Source organism: Sebastes fasciatus, chromosome 10, assembly GCF_043250625.1.
Source record: "Sebastes fasciatus isolate fSebFas1 chromosome 10, fSebFas1.pri, whole genome shotgun sequence".
Taxonomy (NCBI): Eukaryota; Metazoa; Chordata; class Actinopteri; order Perciformes; family Sebastidae; genus Sebastes; species Sebastes fasciatus.
In genome coordinates, this window is record NC_133804.1 from 13,332,282 (window position 1) to 13,352,023 (window position 19,742).

Consider the following 19,742-nt stretch of genomic DNA (forward strand, 5'->3'; position numbering starts at 1 on the left):
GAATTGAGGATAAACTGACGCAGGAGCTTTGACGGCAATAACCCGACATGCAGGGGGAATTAACCAGGGTATTACGGCTAAACCTGTGGGACTCTGCAGCTTCCGTATGGAAACTTAGACACACGGACCGGCATACATGCTGTGACCTAGGAAATAGGGAGGGCGAAGGGATAATACCACTCTGCCTTTAAAGAGAGAAAAAAAAACAGGTCAAATTTTGTGCTTCTTATCTGCAGTGCTTTTTTTTTTATGTGATATAATTCAATGATCAAATAAGTTTTAATTCTGTCAGAATCGTTAGCAGCTTCAGCCCAGAAAAGAGAACTATTTCTTGACACTGGGAGTGCTTGCATTTCCAAGCTCGTGTTTTGACTCCAAGTGTCATGGAGACGGAGATTTAGTGTGACAACGCTGATGCCAAGTGTTGTACTTCTGCAAAGCTTTGCAGAAACATGGCACATTCAACATTTCTGAATTTGCGCACAATATTCCCCAAGACTTGAATTAACAATGTGGAAAAATGACATAACCACTCAATTGCATTTTGTTTTTTTAATCAACCTTGGACATAAACAGCGAAACTTAACCAAAGGCAGTAGACCGCAGCGTTTGACTACTTCCTGCAGAGACGAACAGCTGAAACGGTGCATTACTGTCAGTCAGTTTGAAGCTATATGTACCGTTTAAAATAATGAGAATGAAAAGTAATGAAACATTTTTTGTCAAATAAGCTTGTCTTTTAATCCAATTAGCTTTGGATCCAACAGCCAATGACAATTCTTAGTATTAGGATTGCTAGCAAAAAGACGGGACCACCGAGATAACAAAAAGCTGCTTTTAATTATGTTTTAGTTTGTGGATTCATAATTAGCAACTGCAGTTTAGAAATGTACTTAATGCTGCTATGCTTCATCACCGTCTTAAAGTGTTTAGTGCCCGCAACAGAAATATTCTCTATCTGTTGTTAAACACATTCAGTTTGCCTCCCAGTGACTCTGTGACAGCAACTAAGATTGAATGAAGATCAAGTCGATACACTCCCGCTGTTTAACTCGTATTTTACTGTTGGCAGAAACACAAAAAAGCGCCCTTTTTAGATTGATTACTGGCAGGATAATGCAAATTTGCATATAATAAAAATTAATTCAGAAGCGAGTGATTATCAGGAAAAATATTCTGCTCAGTCAATTGAATTTATTTATTTCCATAGCCACGGGAAAATTACAAATTATTCTTCATAACATTTCATTTAGTTGTTATTCTGCATACGGTTTTGTTTTGTTAACACGCTCACCTTTTGAATTTAACCTCATGAATAAAACACAGATTAAGAGGGAAGCGAACACACTAACATTTGATTTCCCCCTTATCGTTGCTTAATTTTAATAGTTTTAACAGCCTCACACATTGAGAAATTACAGTCGCTGACATGTGAATATACAGTGTCTGTGTGTGTGTGTGTGTGTGTGTGTGTGCAAGCATGCGTTTGCTGTGCTATTCATTCAACACTTTTTTTTCTCCTTTCTGTTGAAGGAACCGGCAGCTTAGCTTCAAGCACATCACCCTATAATTGTTCGTTGGTTCATATCTGTCATGACACTTCTATAGGTCTGCAGCCGCTGTCACAAACCACAGCCTGCAGCCCAAATGGGGTCGCTCTATTTTTTCCTCAGTATCTCACACAACCAGCCTTTGTTCCTCATAGCACAATCTGGAGATGCCATTAGTGGGGAGGGAGACAGTGATGTTTAGTGACAGCCAACGACTCCTCTGGTCAAGAAAGTGCCCTACAGTCATCGGAGTGTCACACACACCCCTCCACTCTGACTGAACGCAGCCTCCACTCCCAGAGTTCACCTTTGTTCTAGCTATCTGAAAAGCAGAAAGCTAATTGTGTGACAGGGGTCGGGGGTGGGCAGCACCCGCGACAGCCTGAGTTGTGCCACTGCGTAAAGCTGCCAGCCCTTCTTGTCAAACATACTGCAGGAGAATCCGACACAAAAATTAGGCGAGAGGTGGAGGCTCTCATTTTGCTGCAAGTGGCAGTTTTTTGTCTTTGTGTTCTGTTCATGACTATTGTCATCACATTTAGGGCTGAGCTCAAAAAACATGCAGAAATTCTGCAAGCGGCTGGGTAGGACGATAAGAGAGGAGCTACATGGCCTGTTTGGAGCTGATAACTCAGACTCAGCATAAATCAAACACCTTCTGGCGATTCAAATAATTTGTACAGTTGGGCATCATGTGTTGAGAGGGGATAGAGGAATTCAGAGTAAGAACGTATCATGCCTCAGCGCCCCAAAATTAAATGCGGCAGACTTGTCAAATTATATCTTCCAAGTGAAATGCTTATGCTGTGATTTACCAGCATTGCTGTGTAATATACAACCCATTTTTTACACTTTAAATTAAGTACAACTGCAGAGCGTCCAACTTCTTTCCAACAACTTCCATCACTAATGTTACATAATGTGAACAGTTTATTTCCTCTACCAGCAGATACAGAATGAGTGAAGTGTTGACTCCTCTGTGGTTATTTAACACAGCCAAACAAACAAAGCAAATCAGCTTGTGGTTCATTTGTGGATAACGTAATAAGACCACAAACCACTCTATAGGCAGTTAATGGGCTTACTTGGCTGCTTCACACTTGTGGGACCTCGGGCCCAACTGTTTGCTTTAGGCGCTGGCAATTTCCACCAGGCTGTGGAGGCTCTATGCATCAGTGCTGGCTTAACACAAAATGGCAGCCTGTTACAGAGGACGGGCACAGATAATGCTCGAGTTTATGTTGGGGAAAGAGTCGTCAAATTAATCTCAACCACAGAGTGCTACTTAGCTCGATGCTGGAAATGTGTTTTAATATTTGAAGTCGTAGTTTTGCAGGGATGGGGCTGACATGGAAAAGCAGATAAAAGTCGTATTTCCAAAAGATCTACTGTCAACGTCTCAGCTTCCTCTAATGAGTGAAGAGAGCTAAGGTATGCTGTTGATTAATATAATGGAATTTGAAAGGTAAGACAAGCTTGATAAAAGGAGAGCTGAAGGCTGCCGAGGCAGTAAAAGCGCCTTTGTGAGATCTTAGAAAATGTTATCCAAGTAAGGAAGTCCTTTTTTTATACATGGGGCTGGTTTGTTTCACAATTTTATCTTGATCCTTTGAACACGAGTGGGACAAATCCTCTCTTTCAAATCTGGACAGGGACTTGGAAGACTTTTGTAGCAGAGAGCACAGAGATGAAATACTTTTTTTGTGTGTAGCAAATGATCTTCTTAAAATGATTACTCCGCACTTGTGAGTCAAAGCTTAGGATTTCACAGCGTAACATTTCTGCAGGAAAATAAATAATAAAAAAATCATCTGAGGGGGAAAAAAGTTTAACAGTGACATTTTCAACAACAATCTGACTCAGCCAGAAAAGTTATTATTTAATCATTACTTTAGTGAAAATGGCAGAGCAAAGCCATATGCAGTGTATGTTGCAGACCAAGAAATTAGAAAATAAGCCAAATTGCATTTGGCTTTGTGATGATTCAGCCTGAAACCAATCTGTCCAAGTGTTCAGTCGGGTAGTTTAAAAAAACAGAAATATGATGATTTTAAATAGCAGTAAGTATGGACTGTCCAATCTCGCAACAGTGGCACTTCCATCACACATTTACGGGGGTGAATCAGGGACGTGGTCTGAAGTCTGGCTCTGGGAACTTGTGAAAAGATAGAAAATAAGATGATTCATAACACGCTCCTCCAACTGAGGAACAGCAGCAACAATGGAAAAGGTTACTCTGTCACAGACAGAGACTAACACATAAGTATTTTTTTCTTTAGTGACAAGCATGAGGCCACTTTGTACACACAAGTACACACATGGCACAACATATTGTGTGAATATGTACAATATCAGTGAAATATAAAGAGCAACTATATGGGTTATACATACATTCAGGGTATCAAGGGCACAAAACTAGTACAGCGGTTTATATAAACAAGCGACGTGGAGCACAGTTTATGCAACAGACAGATATGTAGTCATGTCTAATAATTATAGGTAACAGTCGGTGTTATGTGGATGTGTTGATATGCTAAATAATAAAAAGCTAAATGATGGTGAGGCTCTGGAGGTAAATTAAGCCAAGGCCCAGCAACAGTTTGAATCAACCTAAATAAAGAGAAAAGGAAAAAAACGTCCCTTTCTCCCCTCCCTCTTTAACTATTTTCTCTTGCGTTGCTATTTATTATCTTTCCGTTTCCTCATTAGACACTAATATAGAAAGAAAAAGAGGGATCACCTCCCCCCGACCCTCAGCAGGGTGCCCCCCAATGCGAGTCGGACATTGCTTCCCACTCAAAAGACCGCCCCCAAACCCTCCAGAGAGAGCCTGCCTCATTGTGGATTAATGCGCCTTTATAAAGTTGTCATGTCTGGTAGAGATTAAGCGGACCCGGTCCTCCCTCCCTACCCGTGCCGCACCACATCACTGTGGCCCAGTGGAGCCCCCTGGTGCCACGAAGGCTGGACCAGAGGAGCATGCCCCCAAAAAGCTATGCGAGAGGCATATTAGAAGCAAAAATAAAATGCACCTATTAATGATAATAGTGGAGACAATAAGATTAAATGAACAGAATTAATTAGAATTAACAGTTGTATTAACTTAAAGGGTCACCATTACACAATTTCCTCAAGAAACACCAGCTGTTGACTTTTGCCTCGGTAAGATAGAGTCTGTCTGACGGACAGTAAAGATAAGGGGATCTTGGTATTTCTGACCTGTGGTTTCTGAATATACGGAATAAGGCAGATGTTTCCTGTTTGATAACAGTACAACTGCATGGGGACACAATAGAGGACCTTGGAAATTGAAACACTGAAATCCAAACTGTGTCAGTTTTAAATGTCCTCACTTGGATTGTTATAAGCAAGGACAGAGTCTCATGTAGTTACATGTGATAAAATGGAAAAACGACTGCATCCTGCTGACTCTTGACATGTCACTAACATCAGGAGCACAGATTTCATAATCTTGACACCGATCAACACAGCTGTAGAGGAAAACAAGCTAGACCCAGTTTGCTCCACCTCACTCCATTGGCTATTGTCACCACAATTACATTTACAACATTCGGCAGACACTGTCATCCAGAGTGACTTACAATGCTGCTCAGTATTCATGATTAAAAACAACACCATCAGATCATGTGAAGATAGACGACATTTGGCGACATTTGTGAATCTGTGATCCCCACAGCCAGGACTTGTTCATGCTGCAAACATCAGAAATGTTTCATATTAAGCAAAGATCAGTCTACCAGTTTATCAGGGACTTCAAAGCCAAATCCAAAAGCCCTTGAATCTAACAAATAATTTTCACTGAGTCATACCTGGTTCATCCCAATTGACTTTTCAGCTCCAATTATACTGTCAAATCTGGAATAATTGAGATGAATAATCCTCTATAGAGTGTTCAGTTTATGAGTGATGAGATGCTCTGAATTGGGGAGTAAAAATGTGCTACAGCGACTAAGAAATAAAGGATGAATAAAGTCATTAGAGGAGCTGTTAACAATATCGTATGAACTGCGCTCGGTCAGAGGCCAGTGTGCATTCAATCACTGCTTGAAATTGGACACAAACTCACTTTCATTAAATGACAGCCCATCGAACAAATAACTCCTTATATTCTTGTTTATTGGTCACCAGATGTCTGCCCGCCCCAACTGCGTGTTAGGCAAATTAATTAATTGAACAAATTGAACTGAGCTTTGTTGTTTTTACTGAATGAGTTGAACAGCGCCAACTCCCAAAAGAAGCAACAGCAAAATTACAATCAATAATCTGTAAAAGCACTTTCAAGTCTATAAGCGTACCAGCAAATACGCATTATTCAGTGTCCAATTAAGCTAAAGTAGCATCTGCTAGGCCAGCGAAGAGTGGAAGCACTACAGTATGGTGACATCATACTGTCTTTTTGACAGAGGAGGCTTGAACACTAACAAGAACTGCAATATATCTTCTTATATCCACCCACACCAAACTTCTTGCTGATGTCAGTGTAAATCCGTCAAGTGACTGCACCCAGCAGACTTAACCCAGACTTGTTGTGTACTAATGAAAGGTAGATAAACACACTGTATACATGACTGAAGCTTAATTAAAATAAATGAGACAAAAGTTTAGACACTTTTTTCCTCCTAATGAGGAATGTTTTCTATCTGCTATCAGCACCTGATCAGACTATATGCTGGCAGTTACAACCCGGCATGTTGGAATTTAATTTACCATACAAAAATATAAAATAGTCACATCCAGTCCCAAAGACCACCTTAGAATAGAGACAAGGTTACTATCACCCATCCAAATATGACAACTGAGCAAACTCCAGCAGCTGTTGAAAACCATGAGATGCAGTTGAACGTTCTGGGAAAAAGCTAGTAAGTGGACCTTGGGTCAAGCTTTTTTTTATCAAAAGAAAGAACCTACTCCAATATACCGAAATACTTACTATAAATAAAAGGTAAAGCTCGTACAGACACAGAGACCGGTGGTAGTGGTTTGGTTAGTAAGTAGTTAGCGACAACTTCGGCACAGGCTCACTTATAAGGAGGTAGCTAACGGTGCTAAAAGCGCTAACAGTGCAAACAATGGCAAAAGTGCTGACAGGGATAGCAGTGGTTAACTGAGGGTGAACCGGAGGATGGATGATATGCTTCCGCAATGACACACGCTCAGATGCACAAACATGCACTAAAAGCATGCACATCCAGTCCGGCTATGACAACAAAGCACGGTGAAGCTCTGATTACAACACACACAGAGGGAGAGTGACTTCATGCTCTGCTCAGGTAGACATTACTCCTCTATATCTTTATATAGCAAATTGTTGTTTGCTGCTATATTAATGCTCTGGATATCAAATGTAGCACCTTTAAGGTGGGCTGACCTCCGAGTTTTGCTCCCCCCCCCCCAAAAAAAAGACACTTGACTGCAGGTCCTAACAACTTCTCTTGCGGGAAACCCTGCCAGTGTTGATTTGTCAGGAAATGTTGCTACATTGCTACAGCATCACATAATCACAGATAGCGACTGGAACACTGGGCATACCAGCAATTCACAGAGCAGCACTTAATTTCTAAAAAATTTTGATTTCAACAGTTGGTTCACAAGTTACTCCCTTAGGCTTGATCAAACATTCACCACTGTCAGTTTTTAAAGTGGATTAAGGCAAAATGTTCTCTCCAAGAGAAAAGTACATATTGGATCTCATTGCCTGCCAGCTTTTAACTGAACAAATCCAATATGGGAGTCTAATGATACAGTAAATAGAGCTTACAGTAGTCCAATACTTACAAACGTAGCCCACCGAAAATCACAAGGAGGAAGAGAACTTTGCATGCTTGCGAGGATTGTATAGAGGCATGGGACAATATGAAAATTTCATATCATGATTATCCTGGCCAAAAGGAATTGCGATTCACAATTTTATCTCGATAGTCATTAAAATATAGACTCTTAAAATGGCATTAAAATATAATGGAAACACTTTACATTACATTGTTAAGAAACAAATATTCTATTGCATCACAAATATAGGACACATCTTTTTTTTTTTCGCAATCTGCAATAAAATCCTATATCGTCCCATCCCTAGTTGTATGGTGGAATATTCTTATATAAACAGGAACAAAGGCCTCTTTAAATGGATCTTAATTGGCCTCTTAGTTTTCTAGTTATGTTTTGATGGAACAGGTCTGGGATATAACTACAGACACTTTGAAAGTGCTCAGATTTACAATTTGTGACAGTATAGCATCTAAATGATTACAACTTATTGAGTTTCTATTGTAGATGTTTTTCTGTGAAATAAGATTTAGAATACATTAGTCATAGGAACACAGAATTGTAAATCAGTGGAAACGATGCCAGAGCAGAGCTGCTCCGTCTGTACTCATCTTTTGGAATCCAAGTACTGGTGACAAGAAACTGCAGCTATGGAAACACACTTTGATTCGACATGAATGCATTGTCAGTGGACATATAAATCCATAGAAGCCATAATCAAGTGGAAGGTGTGCTGTAAAAAGGGGGAGGGTCTAGCCTCAATGGTGGCTGTATCGTCATGATTAATTCTATTGGAGTAAGGACTTGAATGTGTTTTCCTGGAGCCTGGTGTTCCTGATGGCCTTGCCAAGAAAATCTGCTGCTTAGCTTTAAGCTTTGAATCCGTAATGTTCAGACCTCATTTCACATCGGGAAATGGTTTGTTTGGGGAAAAACAATAACAGAGGGACCTACATAGATCAGAGAGGCTGTTCTCTCGCTGCTACACATTTAGGTTGCATGATGAATGGTTTATGTTTTTTTGCGGAAATCAACTTGCATAGTATAACATCAGAATGACTTTTGGTGATGATTTCAGGTACGAGTGCAAGAAGAAGGCAAGAAAAAGAAGGCGCCTCATCTGACCTGAGGCCTGTATCACGAAGCGAGCTCAACATACCCAGGGTATCTTCTCGTTATCTGGCTTAACTAACCCCAACAAACGAGATCCCGCTAAGCGGTCCTACGACGGTGGTTATCAGCTTGGTGAGTCAACCCAGGGTTTCTCAATCTGGAGCGTGTTCACATAAAAGGAGCGCTGCTTACAGCATATGACCAATCACAAACATGGACATGTCTAGGGTCAGCAGAACAGCATATTTTACAAAGGAAGAGCAAACTATAATATTGGACCATAAACCCAGGGTTAACCCTGAAGTTACCTCGCTAACCCCAAATCCTGCTTCACAGTACAGGCCTCTGATCTTTCAATTTTATTCTTTACACATCAACGAGCAAAAGGTGGCTCAAATGGCATTAATAATGTTGTCTCAATACTCAATTATTAACAGGCTCGCTGCTAAACCCAGCATATACCTAACCTTACATCACACAACATGCCGTCTGGGCTTGAATGTGCTCAGAGAGTCAGCGCTCTGTTGACTCAGTTGAATTGCTTGCCTAAGGCATCGGTGCCTGGACACATACACATAATTAGGAAAGGTCACTGTGCCTCCTGTCTTGTCAACAAAATCACTTCAAGATGACAAATTCTGGCTCAGGCTGAGCCAGACCTCCCTCGGATACCCTTGCCAATCAAGCGCCAGCAGCAGGCCTGTCTGAGTAGCCTTAGGTGATTTCTAATTATGTCTTTTACATGCCATGCTAAATAGGGGTGAGCATAACAATGAGCCATACATTTGGTTGGAGGTGTGTTTTTCTCTTCAAGGTTGAAGTAGCAGACTAAACTGCCATTATCTTGTAACTTCAGCTGCTGAGAAACAGCCGTGTGAGAGCATTTCTCCTTAATAGCACGAGAAAATGTTACCTTACATTTTTAATGATCAAGGATTTTACACAATGACATTAAACTGATGAAATCCACAAAATGCCAGTTCACATCACATGACCTTCACACCGTTTCAAAGTTCGGTGTGCATCGCATGCTCTGCACACTTTCCATCCAGTCCGCTGTATGATGAAGTGGAAGTGGCTTTCACATCGCTCCCTGGTGGCCTTACTAAGGAACTATTAATCTATGGCGCTCCATATTGCATTCAGATCTGCTTTCCCAAGCCACCACCCGGCCTGAAGTAAAGGCCAGGAGAGGACCCAGAGGACTGGACACTCTCTTATTATGAGCTGCACCAAGACACCTCTGGGTTTCTAAGCGCTTCCTCCGACAGTGACTGATGGCCAATTAACCATTTGGAGAAGAGTATTGATCACTAAGAGAACAGGAAGGATTCTGGAAACATCCTCTAACACACCACTATTCTCACCGTACAAAGTGAGTAGCCAGACAGCACATCATGTGTAATAAAAACAAACATTACGGACCAAGAAACAACGTTTTTTCACACACACTGCATCTACGGCTATAGCACACACGACAGACTGTCCTACATATCCGTTTACTGGTTAACAAAAGGTCAGCAAATCATGGCTAAGAGATTCTGGGGAAGGAAACTACAGCAATGTGCCTTTTGGCAGCATTAGTACCTATTCTATTGTGATTGACTTCCATGACATCAACCTCCACATGGCCCATGTTCAATTGTTTCCCAGCAACAGAACAGAGTTGCATCCAATGATCAAGGTGAGCGTTGCATGTTCTTTGTCTCCCTGAGAGAGTAAGAGAGGGAGAGATGACCCCGGAAAAAGAACATTCGATTAGACCCTCCAGAGAAAAGACTCAGTACTCAGCTCAACAAGCTCATCCCGACTTCTCATTGGTGGCCCTTGGATATATGAGTCTATATGAGTGCTGGCACAGGATGGTTAGCAGCGACGGAAACACAACAGCAGAGATTGAGGGAAATCTCCCAACTGCTGATACTTTGTCAGACACTGTGGTGGCCTTCCATGAATTATGGTCCAGGTTCCCATTGAAATGATAAAAAAGACTCACACATCCCAGTTACCAATAGGATGGATCAAAGCAATATAGCAGAGTTGAAACACGTTGATCTGCACACCAAGTAGCTCCCGTTAGAAGGATTTCAATGCTGTGTAACATTTCTGATAAATACAGAGTGTTGCCATTTAAATGCTCATAATGCTCACATGACATACCGTACCACACCTGTTGGAAATTATCAGTCAAAACGTAAGTAAGAAAATGCATTAAGCATATGCACAAATTTATAAATCTAGGCTACATACAGTATATATATTAGGGGTGAGAATCACCAGAGGCCCCCACGATACGATATTACGATGATACTTAAGTCACGATACGATCTTATTGCAATTTTAAACATTTTGCAATATGATGAGTATTGTGATAAGATATATTGTGATATATTGCAATTTATGAAATAATTTTAAATGGCCATGCCAGTTTTTCCTCATCAAAATTAAATGTTATACAGCATTCTTCCTGACAAGCTAAAGACATTGTCAGTACCAACTTTCTAGTTTCTTATGATACCAGTATCTTCTCTCTGGCTTTGAGTCTGAGCCCGCTACAACCTCTGAAAGACAGAATAGCGGTAATAATTAGAGGTTAGTAATTTATGTAATAAAAGATTGATACTTGAAGTCTGTGTATCGATACAATATTGCCAGGCAAAATAACGTGATACTATGCTGTATCGACTTTTCCCCCACTCCTAGTATATATATATATATATACAAAAAGCGCATGAAGAAAATCACAATATACAAAAGGAAATTAACAGAATATACAGCATATTCATGTACACCTAATAGTTTGTATTCCATAAAGGACTGAAGCTAAGTACCGATAATACACTACCTATTAGAGGCCATTATGAAGTACCTACCTAGGGAGGTACATGTCTTGTATGTATAATGGTTCTAATTTCCTTTGTATACCACAACCTTCTTTATGTACTTTTTTGTACCTTAGTATATATGTAGGCTTGATATATTATTGGTGTATATGCTTAATATATAATGTATTTTCTTACTACTTTTTTATGTTGACTATTTGCAACAGGTGTGGTATGTCACATGTGCATTAAGTGCATTTAAGATGGCAACTCTGTATTTATCAGGAGTCTGAGGAGGAGCCTGGTCCTCGAAACGTTACACAGCGTTACACCTTCTAACAGGAGCTAATTTGTGTACGAATCTGTTTCAACTCTGCAAGTTTCCCATTGAAACATATGGCTAATCTCATCCCACATCAGAGGTGAAAGGTCAACTTTATGCTGCCTAGATGGAAAAGCACTGATAGTGACTACGGTGCACCGCATTTCAGGAGGGAAACAGCCCAACTTCAACCCCTAAGCGCTCTCGCATAGACCTGAATCATAGAAATGGGGTAATTGAAACAAAAGGGCAGAGTTTGACAGAGATGTAGTGCCTTCGCAGGGCCTCTGCACAGGCTGCAGAAAATAACACCTAACTCCTCCCCTCTGCAAGGTTCATCCTCCGCGTGTCCTCGGCAACGCCTGTGTCCTTCCTTTACTCCCCAAGATTGCCATTTGCAAATGATAAGCGCAGGGACATAGCCTTCTGAAAGATAAGGCGCCTGGGCATTTGTCACCAAATGGAGCATGCTCCTCCATAGTTTAAAGCTGACCTGTGTTGACATGCACTGTTTACCTTTTATTCATTTATGCTGAGCTATTACCTCTGCTTCCATTAATCACAGTAACTCAAACTGAAGAAATTAGACTTTGCAAGACTTGGACAGGAAGACGATTCATTTAGATCGTCTGTATTTTCTTTCAGACAAATTAACATGATGGAAAGTGAATTTTAAAAAGTAATACATTTGATCAGATATGTCCTGCAAATAAGCAACTCTCTTTTTCATTGTCACATTGTCCAATTCAAATTCTGTAAGCAGCCTAACATTCATAAAAAGCTACTCCTGAGGAATGAAATCATTTTTATTTTTTACCCTACTTTTTTTCTCTTTCAAATTGTATGATATATTCTGCATTTGTAAATCATGCTAATTTGTATTTGTATTTGCATTTGTAAATCATGCTAATTTACTTGGTGAGTATAAGCAGTAGAGAAAATAAATCATTTTATATAAAAGTTCCCTCCCCCAGTGCACAAGTCTTCCCGTTGTCTGTGCCATTTGAATTCATCTCCCAAGACTAGAGGGAACAAAAACTCTTTCTGGTAGTAAATTATCACTTCCCTGTAAAAGACCATATCCCTGCAAATACATGGCGATCATTTGCCATGCATTAGCTATGGGACAGAAACAAAGTGGTTTTAAATTCCTTTGACCAGAAGGCAATTTCCCCCAATAAATTATGTTAATTTCAGCTTTCGCTCTCCTTATCGCATTCTTTAGTGAGTCAATGAGGAGAGACAAAACTGGCTGCCAGAAAGACAACTCTGGGATGATTCACATTAGAATGATGAGAGACTTCTGGCAAAAGAATCCCTTTATATTACTGTACAAATAAATGGGAACTCACAAATTACTGTATTATGCAATAGCTTTCTGCTTGTTGTCGTTTAATGGCCATCTCCTTGCATCATCGCAAGGTTTACACCCCGTGGAAACTGCTCGGAGGTGACTGTTCGCACAAGTAGGAAGGTGCCTGATACCAAATCCCATGCTCCCTCAATGAACCAGACAACAATTGCTTGGCAACGCTCTCGTTGGGCAGAGGGAAAAACAAAGAAAAAAATCCAGGATTTATTCTCTCTGCAAGGATAGCTGGCTTTTTGATGATCTTTTCTGGAGTAAGTAACAAGGGATTGGCAACAGACTAAGAGGCAAGTTTAAATAAATGGGAACCAACAGCAGCAACAGGAGAAGGAATTATCTGCAGAAACACACCTAACACACATGCAGCAGAAATACATGCATGCAAATTCTTGTGGAAACACCCTCTCTCTCGCTCTCTCTCACACACACACACACACACACACACACTCACTCACACACACACGTACACACTTCCCATACTGAAAACATCAAGTGGTGCGCACACACAGGCAAATCAGAACAGTTCTTTGTTCCTAAGGCTGAAAGCATGCCTACCCCCTCTGTCCGGCCCGTCAGATCACTCACAACACAGCGAAAGGGAAAGTGCTCGGCTAGCTCAAATCTAGATTGACAGGCCTACCTTTATTACTGACTGAGTTATGTTTCCCTGCAAAAAAGACAAGTCGGCTTTTGATACAGACGAACGCCGAGTCAGCGCCTTGCCTCTACACAGGAGGATAGCGCGACTGATCTCAGCTGAGACTGTCCCGGCCCTGATGTCGAAAGAATTGGCTACCAAATTACCTTCCGATCCATTCCTGGAACTCACGCTGTCCTATAAAAGTAGCCTGTGAGCTGTGATGGGAGCTCATAAGGATGCTTGTAGCGACCTAATATATGATAGAGAGCGACAGACTGAAACGGGGAGAAGGGTCTGCCTAGATGTGTAATACAGAAGACAGATTTTAGCTATATCCCTATATCCATTTATTTTATGAACTGGGTCATTGCTATTCAGGGTTACAGAAGGGCTGGGAGCATATCCCAGCATGCATTAGGTGTAAGGCAGGGAAACACCCTGGACAGAGTTCCAGTCTATCACAGAGCGAGCAAAGAAACAGACAAACAGTATCAAATCTGTGGGAATTTAGAGACTTGACATAAAGCTGGTCTTTGGACTGTGGGAGGAAACCAGAGCACCCAAAGGAAACCCATATGAATACAGGAAGAACACACACAGAACCAAGGCGCCAAGTAACTTCTCGCTGTGAGGCAACAACGCCTGCTGAACCACCCATATAACCCAGCAACCCAATCCAACTGTATCACTTTCAACATGCATCATAAAATGACTTGTAAATACCACCGCACACTGCCACTTACTTAGCTTGATATATGAGGTCCCTAGAGCATGACTGTTTATTTAATCCTAATATATTCATAATTATACACTAATTAATGCAAGAGAAAAGCCCTCTTAATTCATCATCTCGGTGTCCCGAAGCAAGAGACACAGTTACACCAACTTTAACATGTTTGCCTTCTGTCCAAAGCGAGGTTAACAGTTCGGAAACAAGCGCGAGGCAAATGATGTGTGAAAGTCTTGTGTTTTGGATAGGCTACTCACCAGCTGCTCACAGCTGTGCAAGGATATTTAGCATCAGGGAGAAGGAGTGAAGAAAGTGTTTTAGAAAATACTCAAAAAGGTTGAACTGTGAAATGGTGCATTATGGGCTACAGGGCAATCAATTGCATTGATCATATTATTGATTTGACGGGCTTGACTGTGCACTATAGAGTGACCTGTAATATTAAGGGGTCAATGGCCAGCACTCTGTTTGTTATGCTGGGTTGTCATAATAAATTGAACTGTCATTTGCGCATGTAATGCTGATGAACTATTATTATGAGTAGGGCTGTGTATTGGAATTAGGAATTAGGATCTGGCGATACGATACATATCATGATACAGGGGTTATGATTCAATATATTGCGATACTGTAAGTAAGGTGATATATTGCAATTTTTAAATCAAATTTTAGGAAAACTGTCATAGTATAAAGAGCACACTACTAAATGCATAAAATCTGAGTAAAAAAAAAAGTACTTTTTTAATGCAATCAGATTAGTGGGATCTGCATTTATCACAGTAACATCCAACATAATAGCACTACTTTGAGAGGGCGCATCTCTTTGGAAATGAGTATTGACTGAGTTAATCACTGCATGCAAACTATGAATTAAAAATGTTGAGTTTTTGAGAATCAATACAGTATCACAAAACACAATATTGCTATATTGGATTTTTTCTATTTTTTTTTTTTAAATGAAAAATATGATTGAGAAGAAAGGAAATTAAAGAGTCTAACACAAAAGGGCTTTATTTGCAGCTGCTGATGAGGGAAACTTATCTCCAGTCCAGAGAAGTATTTCAGCTTCACCCCCCCACCCCCCATTGTTGCTGATTGTTTTTTTGTGCATCAAAGCACATTTGCATGCAATCCGGAGTGTCTGGCCAAGAAGGCTACATCATAAAATGTAACTCATCAGTGCGAGTAGGTCGTCTAACCAACTCCGTAAAGCTGTCACCATATACTGCAAATACAGCAGGAACGAGCTCCTGCCTGGCCGGAGAGAGAGAAAGAGAAACGTGGAGTTTGAACGATCCTGTTTGCAGCAGAGCAGCAGCCGGTTAGATGGATGAATACAGGCTCGGAATATACGACTCCACTGCACACAAAGATTTAATAACAAAATGATTAGTGAGCTGATATTCTTCTTCTTCTTCTGTTGGAGCTATAGACTAAAAAATGTAGTGCAGGTTGTTTATGTGACAAAAGCAGCGCAATGTTACTGTGAGCACCGCATTTTTATTGTTCATCTCTCATATATAGTGCAGCTTTAAAGCAGGTGGAGGTCCTTAACTTCCCTTACAGTCACGACCGTGGTGGATAAAACACATGTATGCTATAATATGCTGCTGCTGCACCGCGCTGCTTCAAATAATAGCAACATAAGAACAATGCTATAGGTGGCTCAAGTTGTAACCTTGGTTGTGAGGCGACACGCTCCTTTGTAACCTTGAAGGTGCAGGCTAATTGGTGGGTTAGTGCTGGCTAATTAACGCACAATACCGACAACGCCAACAACGTGCTCTGCTCTTGTCCGTCACACGCGGCTACATTTTGCAGCCAAAAAACCGCATGCAAAACTTGTCTTGTGCATAACCTTTTTAATTCGTACTTACTGTACTTTAACAGCATAAAGGTTATATGATATATAGTGGAACTCACCAGTGCAGGTGAAGCCAGCGAAGACGAGCCAGAGCACAACCAGCAGCGCAGCAGCGTTGAACCTGCAGCGGACAAAGGGGCCCAGAAGAAGTGCGGGCATCTTTCTTGCTTTTTTTTTTTTTATCACCCAAGTTTCAAAAAGGCAAGAGGAGCAGTAGACGAAAAAACGCCGGCACGCTGGGCTCGTTAAGGTCCGGAGAGTGTCCTCTGTTAGCACTTGACGCCTTGTTCACAACGCCCCAAGTGTCTCTTTTTTCTCCTCTCAATATAACATATCCTCCTCGTGCAGCCGTACCGTGGCCATCAGCATCCTTAGCTCGTGCGTCTTCTTCGTTGCTCAGAACAACGCATCACAGGTGTGGTGGATAAAACTGCTACCTTTGCTCTCTCTCTCTCTCCGCGCGGTTGTTGTTTTTCTTCTTCTTCTCCAGTATTTCTCCAAAAACAACTCTCCCTCTCTCACTGAGCTTGAGGAGGGAGGCACTTCTTTTGTCACTTTGCAGCCTTCGCAGCGAAAACAATCTCCTTAAATGCAGAAAATGGGTAACAATTTGGCTTCAGAGAGGAGGAACATCTGCTTTGCACAGCAATGCTGGACTGTTGAGAGTCAGTCAGTCAGAGAGGAGGAAGGTGTAGCGTTGGATGTGAGCGGAGCAGCAAAACCAGGAGTGGATTTGGATTGGATCGTCCTGAGCTGCTGTTATTATATCCCCCCTTTTTTTTTTTTCTTAAGCAAACATTTACATATATCTTGAATAACATATTGTGCAATGTGAAACAGAATGGAAATTATTATTTGCTGGTGTGCTTTTCATATCTTCTGCCTTAGTACATGAAAATGATGGATATGACATCCAGCCATGTATGATAGGAATCAGATCGGTTGCTGCTTTGCATACAAATTCACACACAGATCACATCTGCATGTCATTGAGTTGCATATGCTCTCTGCTTTTGTCTTGAGGTTTTGTGTGTGTGTGTGCCGCAGTGACGGACAAACACACAGATGAAGAAGAAGAAGCAGGAGGAGGATTAGCGCTCCCATGAGAGTGTGTACACCTGTCAGCAAACTCAGACCAGGATGTGACTTATGTTCCAGATAGCTTTTTCCTTATTTTCTGGGGGGTGTCAGTGGAGTGATTTTGCACACTGCTCAGCCATGCCTTTTACAGACCGTGCCACAGAATCAACAGCAGATTATTAATACACTTCACATGGGAAGGGTGGGGGGGTTTGCGTCTCTGTTTATTCATTTCTCCACTCCCACATAATAGTCAGCAGAATAATAAGTGGAAGCACAGAGCTGGACCACTGTCTTACCAGCTAATTATGGGGCTCATGTAGATGGATGATTCCTCAGATAGAGCTCAGCTATTATACAAACTCATTAAAAGCCTTCTCTCTCCATCCAGCATCCCTTGCTAAAGGTCAAAGTCGCAGTCACAGTGACAGCACAAAGCGCAGACATGCAGAAACACACAGCCTCCACACAGCCATATAGTTTACGATCAAATCCTGACGGGCACTGTGGATGTGACTGGGTAAGGGACGGAAGGAAGGCACAGAGCACAGCAGCTAAATGCAACAGAATGACTCAGCCTTGGTCACTTGTGAGGTTGCTCGTAATGATCTCTCTCATTCTGCTAATCTGCTCTGCGTCCTATCGGGCGGTGCAAGCTGGAGTGCGTCTTTCCTTTTCTGAAAAAGCAACCAAAGCTACATGCATTTCAAATGAGGATGTAAGAATATATATATGTATAAATGCATAGTCAGTTTATCCTCTTACAAGGGAGGGAGTTGCGCTTCAGCTGAGGAATTACAAGAGTGTGTTATCTCTCTGTGATGTGTTTGCTGAGTCAAAGTCGGGCTCGACCTCTTCCACGACCTTTCCTTCCACTGATTCTTCTGGGCGCAGCATCCCGACCCCCTTTGCTCCCACAATCAGACTACAATGAGCAATCACAGCTCTTTGGGGAATTGACACATTCAGTTGTCCATCGATTTGTGGTGTTGTAATTAATTTTCTCTCCGTCAGTGGCTCGGGTTACAATATCCTGAGACTTGAAGCGGCTTGTTCTCCCTGCAATCAATCACGAACCAACCGAGACAGAATCCGCCATTTCTCTTGTATCATCTTGAATTATTCACGGGCGGCTCTGATCTAAAGAGGCCGGACTCAGTGACCGATGAGTATTAAGAATACATGAGGCTCATTTGTATGTTACGGGTTGTTACACAGTGTCTGGGTCTTTCCACACACTGGTGCAATCACACTCGCAACATATGCGGCCTATAAAGACAGCTGATTCGCCTGGTCGATGAGCATCGATCCAATGAAGGTGTCCGGCATGAAATTAATATTATTTATTGTTTACAAACAACACAGGCGGTCCCTTGAGGAGGATGCAGTGCAGGCGCTGACTGTCTGCACAGACTGGTGGAGAGAGAGAGAGAGAGGGTGTATCAACTTCCATCATGACCACAGCTTCACAGCCTATTGTTTTGTTTATATCAAATTAAACTGCAATGCTACTCCAGAGAGATATAATAGACCACAGTCTCAGATTAAATGACTGTAAAGATCTTAATAAGCCATCAGCGGATTGCATATTACATTGCAAGCCACTTATGAGGATGCAGTCCAATGAGAACGAAATTGAGGTTCACATTTGCATGCCGCAGCATTTTAGCCATTAATTACCATGCCAAATGACTGTATGAAGATCAATAGTGTATCAATTTAATTAAATATTATTGATATGGGGTTGGGGAAATTAATTGGGAGCTAAACAAATCCCAGCGATGTTGGAAGAGGAGGTATTACTTTAACATCAAAACATCTCCAGTGGGTCTTTCCCTCTATTATAGATTAGAATGGAGATAGGGGAAACACTTCCTCCACTCTCTCTGAATACATATACACATACATATATGAATATAAATATATATATTTATACATATATTTATATGTATATATTGATTAAAATATTTAATCGCGCGATTAATCGCATGATTGGCCACGATTCAGTTCAAAATGTACCTTAAAGGGAGATTTGTCAAGTCTTTAATACTCTTATCAACATGGGAGTGGGCAAATATGCTGCTTTATGCAAATGCATGTATATATTTATTATTGAAAATCAATTAACAACACAAAACAATGACAAATATTGTCCAGAAACCCTCACAGGTACTGCATTTAGCATAAAAAATATTCTCAAATCATAACATGGCAAACTGCAGCCCAACAGGCAACAACAGCTGTCAGTGTGTCAGTGTGCTGACTTGACTATGACTTGCCCAAACTGCATGTGATTATCATAAAGTGGGCATGTCTGTAAAGGGGAGACTCGTGGGTACCCATAGAACCCATTTTCATTCACCTATCTCAAGGTCAGAGGTCAAAGGACCCCTTTGAAAATGGCCATGACAGTTTCTCCTTGTCAAAATTTTGCATAATTTTGGAGCGTTATTTAGCCTCCTTAG

General features: G+C 41.2%; 1 protein-coding gene across 7 annotated transcripts in view; it reads right to left on the minus strand.

Moving 5' to 3' along the window:
- unc5a (unc-5 netrin receptor A) overlaps positions 1–19,742 on the minus strand; it is a 312,108-nt gene that overhangs the window by 125,803 nt on the left and 166,563 nt on the right. The window contains exon 1 of one of the 7 annotated variants that reach the window (XM_074648269.1): positions 16,257–16,925. The exons of 5 other annotated variants lie outside the window; for them this stretch is intronic. In XM_074648269.1, the coding sequence (XP_074504370.1) occupies positions 16,257–16,356 (100 nt within the window). In that variant the 5' untranslated portion in view covers positions 16,357–16,925. Of the gene's footprint in view, positions 1–16,256; positions 16,926–19,742 lie in introns of those variants that run through there. One more of the 7 variants, XM_074648273.1, reaches the window with a different exon arrangement.